The 22,129-nt window shown below is 41.9% G+C and overlaps 1 protein-coding gene across 1 annotated transcript in view; it reads right to left on the bottom strand.

Moving 5' to 3' along the window:
* CSMD3 (CUB and Sushi multiple domains 3) overlaps positions 1-22,129 on the bottom strand; it is a 1,208,248-nt gene that overhangs the window by 257,795 nt on the left and 928,324 nt on the right. The window contains exons 36-38 of the mRNA XM_088444368.1: positions 13,049-13,173; positions 8,854-8,950; positions 3,250-3,354 (exon numbers count right to left, since the gene is read on the bottom strand). Coding sequence (XP_088300494.1) covers positions 3,250-3,354; positions 8,854-8,950; positions 13,049-13,173 — 327 coding nt within the window. The remainder of the gene's footprint in view (positions 1-3,249; positions 3,355-8,853; positions 8,951-13,048; positions 13,174-22,129) is intronic.

Genomic DNA, 22,129 nt, shown 5'->3' with positions numbered 1-22,129 from the left:
GTGTTTGGGGTGTAATAAGCAGTAAGGGAAGTTATGGATGTAATAAGTGTCTGCTTGACGTGACAGTGCTCAGTAACATTTAGGGGTGTAGGGGGTCTACCTACTAAGCATTGGGTGGGGATAAAGTACCAGGCAATCAGCTCCTAACTGCCATGTCGCAGGCTGTGTTTGAAAAATGACAGTTAGGAGCTGGTTGGTTGGTACTTTATCTATGTCCACTTTATCTCAATCCAAGGCTTAGTAGACCCCTTAGTGCAGTGTGTAAGTTTGTTTACAGTTTGACCCCAGCCGTGTACTGTCAGCCCTTCTGGTCACATTGACATACTGAAAAGTACAAAATGTTGACCAATTGTCTCTGTTTGTTTTTAAAAAACTAATTAGAGTGTAAGCTGCTTGAGCCAGAGATCTCTTAGGTATTTGTCTTCAGCCTGACAATGAACTTATAGGGGGTGATTAAAATTAAGACGCAATGTGGCTGTGTTTACGTGATGTTGTGGAAGCCTGATTTACTACCTTACGCTAATGCTAGCTTCTACAGGGCTAATTGTGAGGATCCGCGCTTCTTCAAGCGGGAAGCCGCTTCGCCCACTGTTTTCTCATCCAGAGCCGCCGCCGTCATCACTAGTATCAGCACGTGCTCCAGCCCCACGCTAGGTGCAATAGATCCCTCAGAAATGCGCTTCCCTTTCCGCACGGCTCAGAATAGCGCAGAACTCTAATTACACGCCCATGACAAAAGACAGTATAGTTATGTGCAATCGCATTGTCGCTGCCCATTTACCACCCCATAATTCCCATTTCATGCAAAGTGAGATCCAGCAAAGACCCATCCAACTCAGAATCGCATAGAGAAACACAAATAAGGATACATTTGCTTCTGCGCTGTATGATAAAACTCTATTTGCGTCCGACTCAGGATCAGAACCCATATTTATTTACCTGCATTGTATATTACTCACAGTAATCTTGCCTTGCAAATCAGTAAAGAATTGCTAACGCAATGGAGTTATAGGAATAAACTTAGACCAGCGGCATGTTGGTTCCTGGGGCATACTTGCTAACTCTCCCTCATTGTCAGGGAGACTCCCTGAAATAGTAGCAATCTCCCTGTCTCCCTCAAAACTCTAGTAATCTCCCTTACCCCATTATGAATCTGTTATATATATATATATATATATATATATATATATATTTTCAAATGGGATCATTAGTATAGTTTCCCTGCATTGGTTATAAGGGACAATGATCCCTATGGCTGAGCATTTTCTGAAAAGTATCAGTGTGTTTTCATCAACAAGTAGATGTTACTAACTGCTTTGGGGCTCATTTACATTTGGATGAAAGTACATTTTATGACACGCCTCTCAGACGTAGCAGGACACGCCCACTTTACCACCGCGCTCATAGGTGCTGCTTTCACAATCTCCCTGAAATGCTTTTTCAAAAGTAGGCAAGAATAGTCAATGGACTCCTACTGCAATGTTGTCGTTAATACATTATATGTGTGGTGTACACTAGAAGGCACATTTGTCACATTAATAATTACTATATCTATCAGAAATGTAAAATCCACCCTTTTAAACTTTTACATCAGAAAAATGTGCGTGTTTTACATACATTTACTACATTTTGCTGCTCCTTAATGTCTGGTGTCTGGGACCAGTTACATCAGGTAAATTAATTATGAATACACCTGATACAAATTAGCTATAGGAATATTCTTACTCCCAAACTAGTAATTGTCAAAATCTGAGTCTAAAGCTGGCCACACAATAGACCAACTTACATAAAACCAGCCAACTAGTTGATTGGTTTGAATGAAAATCTGGTAAGGTATGAAAGCAAATGACAGTCAGCAATTTACTCCCAAACGCCGGAAAGTGAACAAAAACTGTTGCTTGTTAAATGTTTGATCTAAACAATTTGTTCAAACTTGTCTGACGACCATTTTCATCTGTTTTCTGATATTTAGGAGCAAATTGCTGATCATCATTTACTCCCATACGTTACCAGATTTTCATTCCAACCAGACAACTAGTTGGATGGTTGGATGAAAGTTGGTCTAGTGTGTGGCCGGCTTAAGAGGCTGCGATTATTAAGTATCTGCATCGATGCGGATATTTTAAATAAAGAAAATATCCCCGCTGTGTACTAAGTGAAACACGGAGGGACATCGGTTGCGGTAGCCGCTGTCCCTGCGAGTTATATCTGCAACATTTTGTAGAAGTCTTTCACATTGGTGAAAGACTCTTCTGGGCGAGGCCGACACTGCGTATGTGCACAGCGTCAGTTTCCAACGCTGACCAAAGGCTGATGGAGAGAGATCCAAAGGCTTAAGTGGTTTACACCACGGTGTAAATTAAATGTGGTCAAACTCTGAAAAGTGAAGGGGGTTAAGATCGTTGTCCCCATTGATAATAGAAACTGCAGTTTCTATATAATAGTCTGAAAAAAAAGATTGACAACTAGGCCCCTAAACCTCACAAAGACATGGTACTGTAGGGTGTCATTGGATTAGTACAGTCACAAGTCCATAAGTCATTTGTGCAGTAGAGTTCTTAGTGACTTTATACATTTTATAGCGGAGAAGATTAGACTGTTCATGGGTCTAAGAAAGTGTTAACTTATGCAACTGATTACATCTAACATAGTTAAATAAAAATCAATATATCATACTATAGTACTTTGGTCACCATAATCCCATCTGGATCACAGAAGTCAACAATGTTAAGGGATATTTGACCTTGGCTTGTCCTTGTCCTTGTCAATGCTCAGTTTTTGTACAAACTTTGATTTAGTCACCACCATTGCACAATTTGTGTCCACCATGTTGGTTTTATAAATATAGTCAGTTATTATTTTACTAGCCTGGCTATCAAGTATTCCACTATTAGTAATTATTTACTTACTGCTTTTGCAGTCAATTTGTGGTATCAAGATTCACTGGTGTTGATATGGGAGACAATTCTATATTTAGTCCAGAGGTTCACATCAATGCTGTATAATGGGTTTTAGTTTGGAGAGAGCACAACTGTTATTTTCCAATTTATGTTTTATGAGACAACGTCTTTGTTGCACTAAATGATCTGACGTGCTCTTGGTATAAGACCCTGAATACGTTGGTCATTTGATACAGTTATGAAGGAAATGGGGGAAAATAATAGACTGATATAATAATGATTGAATTCTGCCAGTGTATAAGAAAAGTGACGTTAGCTGGAATGTGCACTGTGTGACACTGACAATTACCTGTGTATTCCAGGTGGAACCCAGCTGCAGAAACACTGATGTCTGATTGGAAATTTAAGTACAGGTTATTAGATGTGCTGTTCAGCAGGTGTGGTATAGTAGTTCCTGCAATGAAAAAAAAACAAACAAAACATATAATATATAAAACAAACACACTGGGTCTGATTCAGAGGTGCCTGCACATGGCTCTGTATTTTGCAGGTGTTGCGGGAGCTATATTATGCAAATAATTCTCCGTGTGTAGTAGTGTGCGCTGTGCAAGCCCTGAGACGCCCACTTTCAGTGCTGTAACACTGCTGGTGGTTCTGGACAATCCATCATCTTTGCACTATGGCGTGCTCCATCAACACTTGTACCTGCTCTATGGCAGATGCAGAAATGACTGTGGCTCTATGTCTGAGAATGCAGTCACTTTTACTGACACGCCCACAACACTCCCTTCATGCACCCACAACACTCCCATCACATGTCCACAACACTCCCATCACACACCCACAACACTCTCAACACATGCCCACAACACTCCCATCACACGCCCACAACACTCCCATCACATGCCCACAACACTCCCATCACAGGCCAACAACACTCCCGACTCCCATCACACTCCCACAACACTCCCTTCACACGCCAACAACACTCACGACTCCCATCACACAGCCACAACACACCCATCACATACCAACAACACTCCCAACACATGCTAAGAACACTCCCAACTCCAATCACACAGCCAAAACAATCCCATCACACGCCAACAACACTCTCCATTCCCATCAAATGCCTACGACACTCCCATCACATGCCCACAAAACTCCCATCACACACCAAAACAACACTAGCATCACAAGCTCACAACACTCCCCACTCCTATCACACACCCACAACACTCTCATCACATGCCTGCAACACTTACATCACATGCCCACAACACTCCCCACTCCCATCACACACCCACAACACTCCCATCACACACCCACAACACTCCCATCACACACCCACAACACTCCCATCACACACCCATGACACACCCACCCCAGTCCCATCACATACCCAAAATACTCCCATCACACACCAACATCACACCCACAACACTCCCATCACACACCCATCACACCCATGACATGCCCACAACACTCCCATCACACACCGTCAACACTCCCATCATACACCCTCGACACTCCCATCACACATCCATGACACACCTACAACACTCCCATCACACACCCACAACACTCCCATCACACGCCCACAACACTCCCAACACAAGCCAACAACACTCCCATCACACACCCACAACACTCCCATCACACACCCACAACACTCCCATCACACGCCCACAACACTCCCATCACAGGCCGACAACACTCCCGACTCCCATCACACTCCCATCACACGCCAACAACACTCCTTTCAAAAGCCAACAACACTCCCAACATATGCTAACAACACTCCCAACATATGCTAACAACACTCCCGACTCCCATCACACAGCCACAACACACCCATCACATGCCAACAACACTCCCAACACATGCTAAGAACACTCCCAACTCCCATCACACAGCCAAAACAATCCCATCACACGCCAACAACACTCTCCATTCCCATCAAATGCCCACAACACTCCCATCACACGCCCACAACACTCCCAACACAAGCCCACTACACTCCCATCACACACCCACAACACTCCCATCACACGCCCACAACACTCCCATCACACACCCACAACACTCCCATCACAGGCCAACAACAATCCCGACTCCCAACACACTCCCATCACACGCCAACAACATTCCTTTCAAAAGCCAACAACACTCCCAACATATGCTAACAACACTCCCAACATATGCTAACAACACTCCCGACTCCCATCACATAGCCACAACACACCCATCACATGCCAACAACACTCCCAACACATGCTAAGAACACTCCCAACTCCCATCACGTAGCCAAAACAATCCCATCACACGCCAACAACACTCTCCATTCCCATCAAATGCCAACGACACTCCCATCACACGCCCACAAAACTCCCATCACACACCAAAACAACACTAGCATCACAAGCTCACAACACTCCCCACTCACATCACACACCCACAACACTCTCATCACATGCCTGCAACACTTACATCACATGCCAACAACACTCCCCACTCCCATCACACACCCACAACACTCCCATCACACACCCACAACACTCCCATCACACACCCACAATTCTGCCATCACACACCCATAACACTCCCATCACACACCCACAACACTCCCATCACACACCCACAACACTCCCATCACACACCCATGACACACCCACCCAAGTCCCATAACATACCCAAAATTCTCCCATCACACACCAACATCACACCCACAACACTCCCATCACACACCCATCACACCCATGACATGCCCACAACACTCCCATCACACACCATCAACACTCCCATCATACACCCTAGACACTCCCATCACACATCCATGACATACCTACAACACTCCCATCACACACCCACAACACTCCCAACACACGCCCACAACACTCCCAACACAAGCCCACAACACTCCCATCACACGCCCACAACACTCCCATCACACACCCACAACACTCCCATCACACTCACAACACAAGCCCACAACACTCCCATCACAGGCCAACAACACTCCCAACTCCCATCACACTCCCATCACACGCCAACAACACTCCTTTCAAAAGCCGACAACACTCCCAACATATGCTAACAACACTCCCGACTCCCATCACACAGCCACAACACACCCATCACATGCCAACAACACTCACAACACATGCTAACAACACTCCCAACTCCCATCACACAGCCAAAACAATCCCATCACACGCCCACAACACTCTCCATTCCCATCAAATGCCCACGAAACTCCCATCACACGCCCACAAAACTCCAATCACACACCAAAACAACACTAGCATCACACCTCACAACACTCCCCACTCCCATCACACACCCACAACACTCTCATCACATGCCTGCAACACTTACATCACATGCCCACAACACTCCCCACTCCCATCACACACCCACAACACTCCCATCACACACCCACAACACTCCCATGACACACCCACATCACACCCATGACATACCTACAACACTCCCATCACACACCCACAACACTCCCATCACACACCAACAACACTCCCTTCACATGCCCACATCACACCAATGACACGCCCACAACACTCCCATCACAAGCCCACAACACTCCAATTACACACCCACAACACTCCCATTACCCATGACACACCCACCCCAGTCCCATGACACACCAACAACACTCCCATCACATGCCCACATCACACCAATGACATGCCCACAACACTCCCATCACAAGCCCACAACACTCCAATTACACACCCACAACACTCCCATTACCCATGACACACCCACCCCAGTCCCATGACACACCCACAACACTCCCATCACACAGCCACAACACTCCAATCACACACCCACAACACTCCTATCACATACCCATGACACACCAACCCCAGTCCCATCACACACCCAAATCACACCCATGACATACCCACATCACACCCATGACATGCCCACAACACTCCCATCACACACCCACACCAGTCCCATCACACACTCACAACACTCCCATTACACACCCACACCAGTCCCATCACACACTCACAACACTCCCATCACACACCCAGACCAGTCCCATCACACATCCACAACACTTCCATCACACACTCACACCAGTCCCATTACACACCAACCCCAGTCCTATGACACACCCACAACACAAACCCATATCACACCCATGTCATGCCCACAACACTCCTATCACATACCCCCAACACACCCACAACTCTCATGACGGATTTCTCCCACCTCCCAGTCATTGCCCAGGAATGCCCATCGCTTTGTCTCTTGGTTTCAGATACCTTCCCTCTCATACACACCCGTGCCTTTGTGTGTATACTCAGGGTAATTCATGTAGGGATTTTCTGGAATAATCTAATTATTATTCTAATTATTCGTTCAACTACATGAGTATCAGCATTGCGTGTGATTTGCGAGCACCTCTGAATCAGGCGCACAATAATTAATGCTTCTACAGGTGCTTTGACACTTTTGCCAGTAAATAAATGTATCCTTACTGTCATCTGATCTGTCTGTATATCTGTCACTCATCATTAACTGTCCCTTCTCTGCACCAGCTGGGACTTTTTCACAGAGAACGATAACTGAAGGCTACTAATAGGAATGACAGATATAAGCGAAGTTGTATAATGTGACAAATCTGTGTGCACACATTTATTATTCAAATACACTTTGCATCATATCTTGTCATTTCCTTGAGTAGATTTGGAGTAACTGGTTTTGTTTTTCATTGTTAGATTAATTGTCTATGAGTTGTCATTTTTTTCCTTCAATATTGCATTTCATCTAATATCCTTTGGATACATACTCTGTCTTACTTTTCATCATCCTCTCTAGCCTAATGTCCCTGATTGCTGTTGACTACCATTAGTAGATGATTAATGTACAGTATGCCTATGAAACGAGGCTACCTATTTGTTTACATTCACATTTATCAAAGCACCTTGGGAAATAAAGCTACTGTAAGTGCTTCTGAAAATAAAACTTCAATTGTTTTAGCAATAATCTGTACTATTTGTGCTCATGTTTTCAGAGACATGCTTGTGGTCTTTGCCTCTGCTCCGGGTGTACAATTGTCGGACCTACAAATGTTTTCAAAAATAGCCATATTAGAAAGAAAATTGTCCTCCGTACAAACATGGCATACAGCTGTGTAAGTCCATGCACAACTCTCACAAAAAACAGTTGTGTTATGTCCCAAAAACATGCGTAGGCCCGACAATTGTTTTGGGACATAACACAACTGTTTTTGTGAGAGTTGTGCATGGACTTACACAGCTGTATGCCGTGTTTGTACGGAGGACAATTTTCTTTCTAATATGGCTATTATTGCAGAGCTGGAAAGGATTTCTGAATTACTATCTAGTGAAAGTACTGCATCTGTTTGTGCTGCAAAATCACTACAATGTATAATTGGGTTGGGTATGAAATCCCGGCAGCCCAACAGTGAAAATCCCGATGTCGGGATAACGGTATTTAGACCATCGGCATCATGCATGCTGGGATGCCGACTACATCCTGTATAATGTTCAGGGGTGCAGATATAGTTGTATTGCAACTTTTTTAATTTTATATATTTTAGATACTATTTCTGGTCAGATTCCAGTTACCTCTTATTTCCTACACTTGCATGATCCTCGCCAACATCATCTTTATGGTTACATGGCAGTAGTTACATAACAATTATATTTATCAAGCATTATCATAAACATCCTATTTTATAGAACACTCCTAATTTAGTTATATCAGAGCACTTTGGTGGCGTTTACCGTTTAGTGCCATATATATATATATATATATATATATATACACACACATATTTTAATTAAATAAATCTCAAAGCTCAATTTTTCCGCTTGAATTTATGTTTTGTTGCATTTGATATTTTATAACGGTTATTAAATTAGGTCATAAAATGGAGCCTGCAGTTGTTGTTCACCTGAATAGCTGCCAAGTCTGGGAGCATTGTTGTCACCACCATCATAAAAATCCAACGAGTCCCAGTTATGTTCTGTTGCAAAACTGACAACCTGCACCTTTGGGAATAGACAAAGAAGCAAAATGTTTCTATAAAAACTGACAACAAAAAGTTAAGGCAAAAAAGTATAAACAACTCGTATGTTTCTGAATGTTATAAAGTAGAACCTTAATTTAGTGTCCTCACTGACATTTCTGATCACATACTGTAGTTATTCAGCAAACTGTATGAGAATAAACCTTAAACAGAATTTGTCAGCTATTTGGTTTTGCTTGAGTTGTGCACAATGCACTATGTAAGTGTTGTCTCGGAGACACCAGAGTGTGTGCTGTAAGCAAATGCTGCAATTCTGCCTGACTCTATATAACTCTCAGCAGTTCTCTTCTTGTAAGCTTCCTTATATAAAACACCAAGAAGCTTTCTTCCTTCCCTACCTCACTCTATATACAGTAACTCCCAGCATCTGTCTTCCTTCACCTTCCCTGCCTCACTCTATATAACTCCCACCATCTGTCTTCCTTCAGCTTCCCTGCCTCACTCTATATTACTCCCAGCATCGGTCTTCCTTCAGCTTCCCTGCCTCACTCTATATAACTCCCAGCATCTGCCTTCCTTCAGCTTCCCTGCCTCACTCTATATTACTCCCAGCATCTGCCTTCCTTCAGCTTCCCTGCTTCACTCTATATAACTCCCACCATTGGTCTTCCTTCAGCTTCCATGCATCACTCTATATAACTTCCAGCACCTGTCTTCATTCATCTTTCCTGTCTCACATTATATTACTCCCAGATAACTTCCCTCATCTTTCCTGCCTCACTCTATATAACTCCCAGCATCTGTATTCATTCAGCTTCCCTGCCTCACTCTATATAACTCCTAGCATCTGTCTTCCTTCAGCTTCCCTGCTTCACTCTATATAACTCCCACCATCGGTCATCCTTCAGCTTCCCTGCCTCACTCTATATAACTTCCAGCATCTGTCTTCCTTCATCTTTCCTGTCTCACACTATATAACTCCCAGATGACTTCATTCATCTTTCCTGCCTCACACTATATAACTCCCAGATAACTTCCTTCCTTCATCTTTCCTGTCTCAAACTATATAACTCCCAGATGACTTCATTCATCTTTCCTGCCTCACACTATATAACTCCCAGATAACTTCCTTCCTTCATCTTTCCTGTCTCAAACTATATAACTCCCAGATAACTTCCTTTCTTCATCTTTCCTGTCTCACACTATATAACACCAAGATAACTTCCTTCCTTCATATTTCCTGCCTCACACTATATAAATCCCAGATTACTTCCTTCATTCATCTTTCCTGCCTCACACTGTATAACTCCCAGATGACTTCCTTCCTTAATTTTTCCTGTCTCACTCTATATAACTCCCAGATGACTTCCTTCCTTCATCTTTCCTGTCTCACTCTATATAACTCCCAGGTGACTTCCTTGCTTCATCTTTCCTGTCTCACACTATCTAACTCCCAGATGACTTCCTTCCTCCACCTTTCCTGTCTCACACTATATAACTCCCAGATGAATTCCTTCCTTAATTTTTCCTGTCTCACTCTATATAACTCCCAGATGACTTCCTTGCTTCATCTTTCCTGTCTCACACTATCTAACTCCCAGATTACTTCCTTCCTCCATCTTTCCTGTCTCACACTATATAACTCCCAGATGACTTCCTTCCTTCCTTCATCTTTCCTGTCTCACACTATATAACTCCCAGGTGACTTCCTTCCTTCCATCATCTTTCCTGTCTCACACTATATAACTCCCAGATGACTTCCTTCCTTCATATTTCCTGCCTCACACTATATAACTCCCAGATAACTTCCTTCCTTCATCTTTCCTGTCTCACTCTATATAACTCCCAGGTGACTTCCTTGCTTCATCTTTCCTGTCTCACACTATCTAACTCCCAGATGACTTCCTTCCTTCATCTTTCCTGTCTCACACTATCTAACTCCCAGATATCGTCCTTCCTTCATCTTTCCTGTCTCACTCTATATAACTCCCAGATGATTTCCTCGCTTCATCTTTCCTGTCTCACTCTATATAACTCCCAGGTGACTTCCTTGCTTCATCTTTCCTGTCTCACTCTATATAACTCCCAGATTACCTCCTTCCGTCATCTTTCCTGTCTCACACTATATAACTCCCAGATGACTTCCTTCCTTCATCTTTCCTGTCTCACACTATATAACTCCTAGATTACTTCCTTCCTTCATCTTTCCTGTCTCACACTATATAACTCCTAGATTACTTCCTTCCTTCATCTTTCCTGCCTCACACTATATAACTCCTAGATTACTTCCTTCCTTCATCTTTCCTGCCTCACACTGCATAACTCCTAGATTACTTCCTTACTTCATCATTCCTGCCTCACACTGTGTAACTCCCAGATGACTTCTTTCCTTCATCTTCCAGTCTCACACTATATAACTCCCAGATGACTTCCTTCCTTCATCTTTCCTGTCTCACACTATATAACTCCCAAATGACTTCCTTCCTTCATCTTTCCTGTCTCACACTATATAACTCCAAGATGACTTCTTTCATCTTTCCTGTCTCACACTATACAACTCCCAGAAGACTTCCTTCCTTTATCTTTCCTGTCTCACACTATACAACTCCCAGAAGACTTCCTTCCTTTATCTTTCCTGTCTCACACTATATAACTCCCAGATGACTTCCTTCCTTCATCTTTCCTGCCTCACACTGTATAACTCCCAGATGACTTCATTCATCTTTCCAGCCTCACACGATATAACTCCTAGATGACTTCCTTCATCTTTCCTGTCTCACACTATACAACTCCCAGATGACTTCCTTCCTTTATCTTTCCTGTCTCACACTATACAACTCCCAGATGACTTCCTTCCTTTATCTTTCCTGTCTCACACTATACAACTCCCAGATAACTTCCTTCATCTTTCCTGTCTCACACTATATAACTCCCAGATGACTTCCTTCATGTTTCCTGTCTCACACTATACAACTCCCAGATGACCTCCTTCCTTTATCTTTCCTGTCTCACACTATACAACTCCCAGATAACTGCCTTCCTTCATCTTTCCTGTCTCACACTATATAACTCCCAGATGACTTCCTTCATCTTTCCTGTCTCACACTGTATAACTCCCAGATGACTTCCTTCATGTTTCCTGTCTCACACTATACAACTCCCAGATGACTTCCTTCCTTCATCTTTCCTGTCTCACACTATACAACTCCCAGATAACTGCCTTCCTTCATCTTTCCTGTCTCACACTATACAACTCCCAGATAACTGCCTTCCTTCATCTTTCCTGTCTCACACTATACAACTCCCAGATGACTTCCTTCCTTCATCTTTCCTGTCTCACACTATATAACTCCCAGATAACTGCCTTCCTTCATCTTTCCTGTCTCACACTATATAACTCCCAGATGACTTCCTTCCTTCATCTTTCCTGTCTCACACTATACAACTCCCAGATAACTTCCTTTATCTTTCCTGTCTCACACTATATAACTCCCAGATAACTTCCTTCCTTTATCTTTCCTGTCTCACACTATATAACTCCCAGATAACTTCCTTCCTTCATCTTTCCTGTCTCACACTATATAACTCCCAGATGACTTCCTTTATCTTTCCTGTCTCACACTATATAACTCCCAGATAACTTCCTTCCTTTATCTTTCCTGTCTCACACTATATAACTCCCAGATTACTTCCTTCCGTCATCTTTCCTGTCTCACACTATATAACTCCCAGATGACTTCCTTCCTTCATCTTTCCTGTCTCACACTATATAACTCCTAGATTACTTCCTTCCTTCATCTTTCCTGTCTCACACTATATAACTCCCAGATAATGTCCTTCCTTCATCTTTCCTGTCTCACACTATATAACTCCCAGATGACTTCCTTCCTTCATCTTTTCCGCTTGACTCTATACTAACTCATTTTTCCCAGGATATTTCTTTCATCCTACCTGTTTCACTTTACACTCACTCCCAGATTGCTCCCTTGCTTGATATTCTCTGACTTGCTCTATATACACTCTTGAGTGCTTCCTTAATCTATTGACTTTATTAAATTATTTTCATGTCATCATTGAAGAGCGAATGTGACAAGTGTTTGAAAATATCCTGTGATCTTACTTGAATGCCGGCTCCCTCCGGCACACTGATTTTCCATATACAGTTCAAATTGTTGTCATATGGCTCAGGGTAGCCCGGAGAAAGAATAGTCCCCTTGCGCTTTGTTAAAATTCCTCCACAGGGCACTAGAATGAAAAAGAGAACAGATGACAATGTATATATAGTATTATCTGTCAGTTATGGCTATTTTGTCATCATCTGCAAAATATGTAATAGGATCTGACATTAGTGGAGTAGGTAGACTTTACATTTTCACAATATAATACAAGTAAACACATTTAGCTGTGTCATATATACATGCATATAGAGAGTCAATTACTAAAATACTTAAAGGTGCAAATCTGCACTAAAACCTTAGCAAACAATTATCAATTTGCATTTATATGTCTAATGCAAGTTGGTGAAAGGTATAAAATATATCTCATTGTTTTCCAGGATTTTACAGAATATTTTGCAAGTTAGTAAATAACCATTGCAGCATATTACATGTGTCACAGCACCTTACGATGCTAAGTTTGTAATGCTCATTTCTCATTTAAGATTCTTTCCATGTTGTTAGGCTGCAATGGCTTGTTCTGACTTGCATATGAATATTTTGTTTACGTTTTTTAACTTTTTAGTAGTACAGATATTTTGGATGAACCACTCTCTGTCCCCATTATTATACAATGCAAACATTCCCTCTTTTAGCTGAAGCCTGGATGCCAGACAGAGTTTATTGTGTGGTGCTGGGTGACTAAAATAACCCCTTCCTCTTTAATAGACCTGTATTGGAAAATTAATGGATGAATATTGGGTCTAATTCAGCAAGGATTGCAACTGTGATTACGCATGCAATTGGCCGAATGTTGCGTTCTGTGCACAAATCACTGCGATCGGATTGACTACGCAGACCCATCGCAGAGTGGTTGACAGGAAGTTCCATTTTTGGGAGGTGACGGGGGTTTGGCCAACGAGACGCCAGTGCGCATTAACGCCGGTGCATGGGCGTGTGCTCATAGCATGCGACAAGGTTAGCAATTTCTGAGTAAGGTCAGAGCTTGTGCAAGTTTGCGAGAGGCTGCGATGGTACTCGATTTTTACCGATGGTTTCGCAGTCTTGCTAAACATTACGGATGTGTGTAAGATAAGGTGGGCGTCCTTACGTAGTTCTGCTCCGGCATAGCGATCGCAATGGATTAGCATATCATCATCACAGTGAGACTGCATGCGTAATCGCTATTGCAATGAATAATGCCTATTCTATATTTTTCATCTTGAGCCTTCAATTTGCATCTCAGCAAGTAGCTCATTTACAAGTTTCCTTTGCCCAATAATAACAATAAGTTTTAGACACATACAAATATCTCATGTTATAAAGACAGACCTGATTGTCCCATTAAGCCAGATAGTTTGACTATTACCCTTGTAGTGTCCTTCATTAATGGCTTCCGCTATGTTTACGTGACAGGTTCCCTAATTATTCATCCATTGGGATATCTTGTTGGTTTAACTATCCAATCAGAATGCACCCATTAGTATACAGGTGCTTCCGACGTGTATCATTTCATATTTAAAATGTGAAACCATATTGTAAACCACCTCTTTAATCTCTGCCCTTAACTGCACAATATAGATTGCTTTCCTGGGCTGTTATGCATAGCCGTTCACTATCTGCATAGAGGCACTAAACTAACTGCAGCTAATCAGGAACAATTCATCTTACTTTAACTGATGTTAGCAACACTGTGTGTAGGAATAGGAAGCATTAGTGTTTGGTTAATGTCATGTCTTTTTCTTGATAACATTTCATTATCTACAAATAACAGTAAGAACATCTAAACTGTACTCCTGAGGCATCTGGGCATTTTAATCAGTTGAATATATTTAGCATATTTTAATTAGCTAATTTCCTACTTATCTCAGGAGTGTTAGTTCCTCAGGTCTGTTTAGTAATCTGTAGGTAAATATTCTCCTGGTGTAGTTGAAGAACTTTTTAGGTTTTAGGTGTTCCTAAGCCACATGGTTTATGCTTTCACTAGTCAGTTTATAAATTCCATACTTCTTGTGAGTGTCACATGATTACAAGAGAACCATGGGTATATATACAGTATACCTCAATAAATAGCAAGTATAGGGCAGCACCAGGGGAGTACTGGTCATATACCCTACAAGTACTTTTCCCATTTGAGTAAAATGGGTCCACCTGGAGACTGCCAGTATCTCTGATGCCTGGTGAATTACCCTCCTCTCTAACCAGCATGTATTGTATGGCACCCTCTATTATGCTTTCTGTATTGTACATCTGTCCCTAATATGCTCTGTATATTATGTATTGTTCACTAGACTGCTCTCTGTATTGTATGACAGTCACCAGTATGCGCTCTGCATTGTGTTCCACTAGGATATTCTAAGTGTTGGGCACAGTTGAAGAGATAATGTGAGTTTTCTAGTTTTACAATGCATGGAAAAAATGTTTTTGAAACGTGCCTACTTTTGTGTTGGTCTTGCCTACTGCTTATTTGGTCACGCCTACATCAGACCTCTATCATATTTTTTTCCAGGCCCACTTTAAGTTCCCAGGAAGTACAAAAAGTACTTATACTGTACCCATCACCTACACACAGTCAAGGCAGCCATTTTGTATCTCAATGTCAATTGTTCGTCGCGAAATGACCACCTGCTCTCTCATGAAAACCCTCATAATAATATTTCAGTCCACAAAATGGCTGCCTTTGCTATGTAAATTTGATTGTTACACTTCAATTTTAATTTATATTTGTCTTCATATGTGGCAGTCAAAATTGTTTCCAAAATTAAGTAAACACTATGATGGAACTAGTGTTAGGCACTATAACATGAAGTGATCCACTGTAACTTGCTGTAGACTTACTAAATTACACTACTCTCGGTCACATGCCCTTTGCCCATCCGATTTTTTGGTTTAAGAAGCATTTTTATTGATGACCTAAGCTCTTTTGAAGTTAATTTACTTAGGCATTTGTAGACATGTGATGTGGAAAAGTGTAAATGTCACATCAAAAGATCAACTTCCTACCACTTTAGAAACACCTTTTCATTAATTAAAACTTTTACCTAAAATACTGCTCAGTTTAATCTAATTTATGTCTTAAATTGACTATGAGAGTAAGGAATTGAGACTATTTATTACATATATATCACTTTTGAGTATAGGAATTGTTTTTTCAATTGGGCGAAATGCGTCTAAAAATATAAGATGTGTACTATTAAGAAAAAGTGTAGAATGAGATCTGATATTCACCAGTTCAAAAGCAGTTGCAATGGTATAGTTCCTTACACACTGGAAATGGCTGTAAGCCCCACTATATATTAAAACACCCCTAAAAATGCATTCTCTTACTCCATTTTTCTAATTGTAAAACTTGAGCTCCACAAAATAAAATATCTTTTTTATACTGCTCTACAAAACAACGTGCACTGTTGCAACTATGCAGTACTTTATAAAGAACTGATCCCATTGGTGTAGACTTCTTTTCAACAAAAGTTGCAGTTTTGCTCTTGAGCGCGTGTGCTTCAACAGTTATCTTGCAAATAGCAAGGCACACTGCACCACCAAACAGGATTTAGCATCAAACCTTGGTAATTTTATGTTCTGTAAATAGGACTGTATGCAACCAAATAGGCAATAGAAGAGTATCATGGTTTATTCATTTGCAATTAAGGGTTGCTATGTTGCTTAGTTAAGGGATGCTATTTTGCAAAACATTTTTTAACCTGGGAAATATGCTTTGTCTAAAACATATATAATTACCCCCTGCAGTAATTATTTTCTATAAATGTCTGGCACATTATGTTTGTGTACTATTGTTGAGATTATCTGCAATGTGTATTTTTTATGTAAATTATTAGAAATAAGTGATTCATTTTTGAAGTTTCTAATTCAAATAAAAATCCAGACTTATAATTGAAATTAACTGTTACAATATTGTAATGTCGATTGTGAAACTGCTGAATTTCATAAACATGCTGTAGGTTAATACCAACTGATGTCATATTCTCTGAAGCATGTATTGCTTAATTTATACCAAAATGTACGCCAAGCTTGGAGGGGTGATGGAAATTTTATTTTGTCACTTTCAATTACTGCAAGATCAAACTTCAAAAAACTTTGTATGTGTTTTTTTATTCTTAACTACAGCACCTTGGACTTGAGGGCATACATTTTATATGTATTTTAGTTATTCTAAATCTTGAGAGACCTCTGCTTTTTGTAGAAAATGACTTTTTGTATGTACTGTATATTAATTCCATCTCTTTGGGGAATTGACCTCCCATCAACATCAAAGCAAAGCACCTGCCCAGGCCCATCTTTTTATCTTTTAAATAAAAAAAACCACAAACTCCTCTGATTTATATTTCTACTTCATGTATTCAAATACATCGTTCCTGGCTTTACTTTTATGCTTTTTTATGTGCATGCAAAGTCTTTTATGTTGGGCAGCTCCAACTTGAGCAAGTGTATTTGATTCTGCTGCAACTACTTTGCAACCTGGCTGATTTGATCAAGAGTCCAAACTTGTGAATGCACAGAGAAAAAGGTAGATGATGCATATTTTTGAATTTTACAATAATCAGCTTTATGCTCTAGTGCCATATAAACTTACAATAGATACACCTATTTCATATTTGCATAAAATGTGGATTGATTGGGCACAGTTAGCATCAGCTGACTTCATTATCATGCAAACGGCATACTGAGTTGGTAGCAAAACAGAAAAGAGCAATTAACTTCGCACCTTGGTAAAACCATGTTGCATTGCAGGTGGGTCATAGGTAAAATGTGCAGAAAGATTAGATTTGGGAGGGACGTGTGGAAACTCAAATCTATATTGCAGTGTAAAAATTAAGCTGTACAGTATGTGTGGGCTGCATGCAAAAGCAGCCAGTATTTACCCTGCATGCAAAAATAATAAATGTATTTGCACTACATGTATTGCAACATGGTTTGTTCCAGGTGCACATACTTGCTTTTTTGCTTTACTCCCAATTAAGAATGAGCCCCAGAACTTTCTTAGTAAATACTTTGGCACTACACATTGGAGTTCTTTGCCAGTAACAGGTACTGTATATGTATGCAGGGGCATAGAAAGTACCGCCGGGTCCCGGTAAAGAGTGGGCGTGGCCTAATCATGGGAGGTGTGGCCACGGCCCATTAAAAAAATACAAAAACATACTTTTGCAGCGCCGCTAAGCGCCTGGGAGGGGGCGCTGTGGGCCTCTTAGCCCGGTGCAAAGCCAGGGGGGTGTGATCAGTGTGATCGCTCCCCCCATCAGGCATAAAAGATTGCTGTGGCTGCTGCTTAGCAGGGGCAAGCAATCTCCCACTGAAGCCCAGCACACGCTGTGTGCTGGGCTGCTGCAGAGGGAGGAGGGAGGGAGGAAGGGAGGGGGGGGGTGGCGCCAGACCTGGGCCCCTGCCGGGCCCCTCTGGAAGCCTGGGCCCAGGTAAATTGTACCCACTCCCCCGCCCCGATCGGCGCCCCTGTATGTATGCATAGACCAATCATTCAGTAATTCACTTGTAAACATAGAAAGGGACTGAATAGAACACAACTTGAGAAATGGCTTCCTTATATTTGGCAAATGCAGTAAAACAAGCAAACATTTGGGTCCAATATCTAGGTAGGTACAATAATTAGGTACGGTAGGTACAAATAATTGCTCATGGTACCACAGCACCACTTATGTGTCCTCAGTATTAGTCTGTTAAGTAATAAATGAGTGGGTATCTAGCAGTAAAGGTTCCTCAGATAGGTCCTTTTATGCCATCCTTAAAGAATCACAGAAAAGTCTTCTTCACTATAAAACCATATGATTTCACCCAATATGCCACCTCCTCTGGAACTCACTGCCTTGCCTTAGAAAAGTATCTACTAGTCTACCAGTCTCCCCAGCTTCATCTATTCCTAAAAACACACTTTTCTTCCAAGCTTAGCGACAAACCTCATAACTTGCTACTCACCGGCTCTGGCCTTCTTCCTTGTATCCTTCCCATTTCACTCTCTGATTGTTCATTGCTTTCCCTCACCATGTATGCTCTCAAAGGCAGGGAGATCACTGTCACCAGTGCTCAACCCGGGTTGGGTACGGGATGCTGGCACTTGGGATGCCGGCGTCTAGAATCCCAACACCAGCATCCCGACAGGGTTAGGATACCGACATCTGTCGGTCTGTGTCCTAACTCTACCCTTACCCCTAACCTTCCATCCCCGCTGCCTGCACCTAACCCCCCTAGTGCCTAAACCTAACCTCCCCTAGCAGCCTAAACCTAACCCCCCTTAGTGCCTAAACCTAACCCTCCCCCTCTAGTGCCTAACTGTAAACCTCCCCCTGGTGCCTAAACCTAACCTCCCCCCACAACCTGAACCTAACCTCCCCCTTGTGCCTACACCTAACCTCCCCCCAAAGCATAATCCTAACCCCCCCTAGTGCCTAAACCTAACCCTCCCCCTCTAGTGCCTAACTGTAAACCTCCTCCTAGTGCCTAAACCTAACCCTCCCCCTAAACCCACAATTTAGCATCAATATGCTGGTGCCAGTATTCTGACTGGAGTCGGGATTCTGGCGCCGGCATTCTGAGTTCCCGCATTTTGACAGCTGGGATAATGACTACATCCCCTCAATCCATATGTTTCCCACTCCCCTTCAGTGACTCTTGGGGAGATGTAACAAACCTTCTAAAGATGACGAGTGGAAGGCTTGCCTATAGCAACCAATCATATTCCGGCTATCATTCATCTAGAATGTTAGCTCGATTCTTATTGGTAGCTACTTCTCCAGTGGTCCTCAATAGAAGCTTTCGTTCCCTTATACATTGGGTATAGGGTGACTGAGTGCTGGATTCACTCCCATGACTCACCACTTTCTATTCAAGCTACAATGAGATGCCCTCCCCTCACCCCAGTTATTTATGCTACCCGTCTATAGTCATTTCTTTCTATGCAGAGTATGCTATGTACTTACACTATAGTTAGCTGTATTGTACTGTTACTCTGGGATTTTACAATGTTTTTATGGTTACACTTTGTACTGTACATCGCTGCAGACTATTTATGGTGCCTTAAAAATAAAATGTAATTATATTAATAATAGGGCCTGATTCTGAGTTGGACGCAGCGGCGATGTCATGCAGTGGAGCGATTTTTGTTCTACTTGGCGTGTTTCTGAGTCGTACTTTGCAGGCATCCAAATTCCACATGTACAGAGTCACAGTTGCAATTAGGTACATGGGAGATGCATGGTCTAGGAAATATTTAGAAAATTGTGCAGGATTTTCCTGGCATTCCTGGGCAATAACTCGGAGATGGCTAAGTAGACACATGTAGACGGTCTGTCTTATGGGCTTGTTCCAAGCTGGATTAAGGGGGCAGGGGGCATGCTGCCCCAAGTCCCCCTATTTTAGGGCCACCCTGCTCCGGCCAGAGCACTGTGCAGTGTTAAAGATGCACTCTGCAATGCCTCTTTTACCACACAGCAGCCTACAGGCACTTGGACCCAGCGGCTCTCCAAAGAGGCGCAACTTCGACATGTATCTTACCCGCGACTCCTCAACGCGTTTTCCTCTCCTTTATTCAGACGTGTCCCCGAGCAGTCCCACAAGTGTGGGCACCCCATGAGTCCCCAATATCCACTGTGCAACCACCAATTACTATAATAGCAGATTACAGTGTACTACACTGGCAGCAGTAGTTGGGGCAGGCCTGCTTGTTTTAAGTGCCCTGTGCCTCCCAAAGGCTTAATCCGGCCATGGGCCAATTATGGGAGTGTTTCGGGTGAGACAATCATAGTGGTTGCATACAAAGAAGAAGAATCATACATATAGAAGGCCATATTCCAAGAGATAACCTGCGCTGCCATAGGGCTGGGGCAAGTTTCCATAATGCGACCGATGGTGGTGCCTAAAGATGCTCAAAGTGGGCATCTCAGTCCTTGCAAATACAGGCGCATATAGCACAGCTTCAGGGAAGTGCCTGTAGCGGTATTTGCATAAAGTCGCAGAAGCAATACCAACAAAAGACTATTTGCATAAAGTCGCAGAAGCAATACCAACAAAAGACACAGACACAGACTCGGAAACGTCTAACTTAGAATCACGCCCAATAACTTCTTCTTTGTCACAATGTATTACAATCTGCAGAAAAGAGAACTGGGGCACATGAGAGTCAATTTCATTGCGGGCTACACAAGAAGGTTGCATGTGTGACTCAAGAACTAATGTGATGCATGAAATTAATAATCAAATGAGATGAAATATTGCAGAACATGTCCATAAATGTAGTCCTAAAAATAACTGCTATAGGTGGCCATCTCCCTATTGTACCAGCAGGCCTCGATGTGACTTCATCCCAGCCATTGAATAGATCAAAATAGAAAAAGAAAAATAGGGGCGCTAGGCGAAAGAGATGTAAAAAAATTAATCAATAGATAATGGTATGTCTAGGGACTCGTTGCTTCCAGTGATGAGCTGACCCTCAAAAGATAATGCAGATAAAAAACACAGTTGAAGGAAGCGCAGAGTCCAATAGGCATAAATAATAAATAGAAAATAATCAGTAAAGAAATATATAATTACTTGCATAAATAAAATAATACAAATTATAAGGTTTAATAAATTAAAAAAAACAGATTGACATGGAGTCAAAGGTAGGAGAGTGGATATATACACATGTAAAAATACAAATTAAGATGCATGAAAAAACATATAAGTAAATTGACAAGTCAATATATGACCGCCGCACACTTGATATATTAAATACTTGGCTGCCAAAGTAACAATTAAATTGTCTCTTGGTATTAGAATGTAACCAAATGTTGCGAGGTTTAAAAGTTGGTAAAACTTCCTCTGAGAGAATCTGAGACAGTGGACAATACAGCTTTGAGAAAATGGCTTATGCCGAGAAACGCGTATCATTTGTATAATTTTATTTATTAAATTAATTATATATTTCTTTACTGATTATGTTCTGTTTATTATTTATGCCTATTGGACTCTGCGCTTCCTTCAATTGTGTTCTTTTAATTGCATCATCCCAGCCATGTTGACCACCAACAATCCTGGCT

Source organism: Taudactylus pleione, unplaced genomic scaffold (assembly GCF_031769625.1).
Source record: "Taudactylus pleione unplaced genomic scaffold, aTauple2 ptg000360l, whole genome shotgun sequence".
NCBI lineage: Eukaryota > Metazoa > Chordata > Amphibia > Anura > Myobatrachidae > Taudactylus > Taudactylus pleione.
Note: the sequence above shows the minus strand (reverse complement) of the source record. Positions and strands in the feature narration are given on the sequence as shown.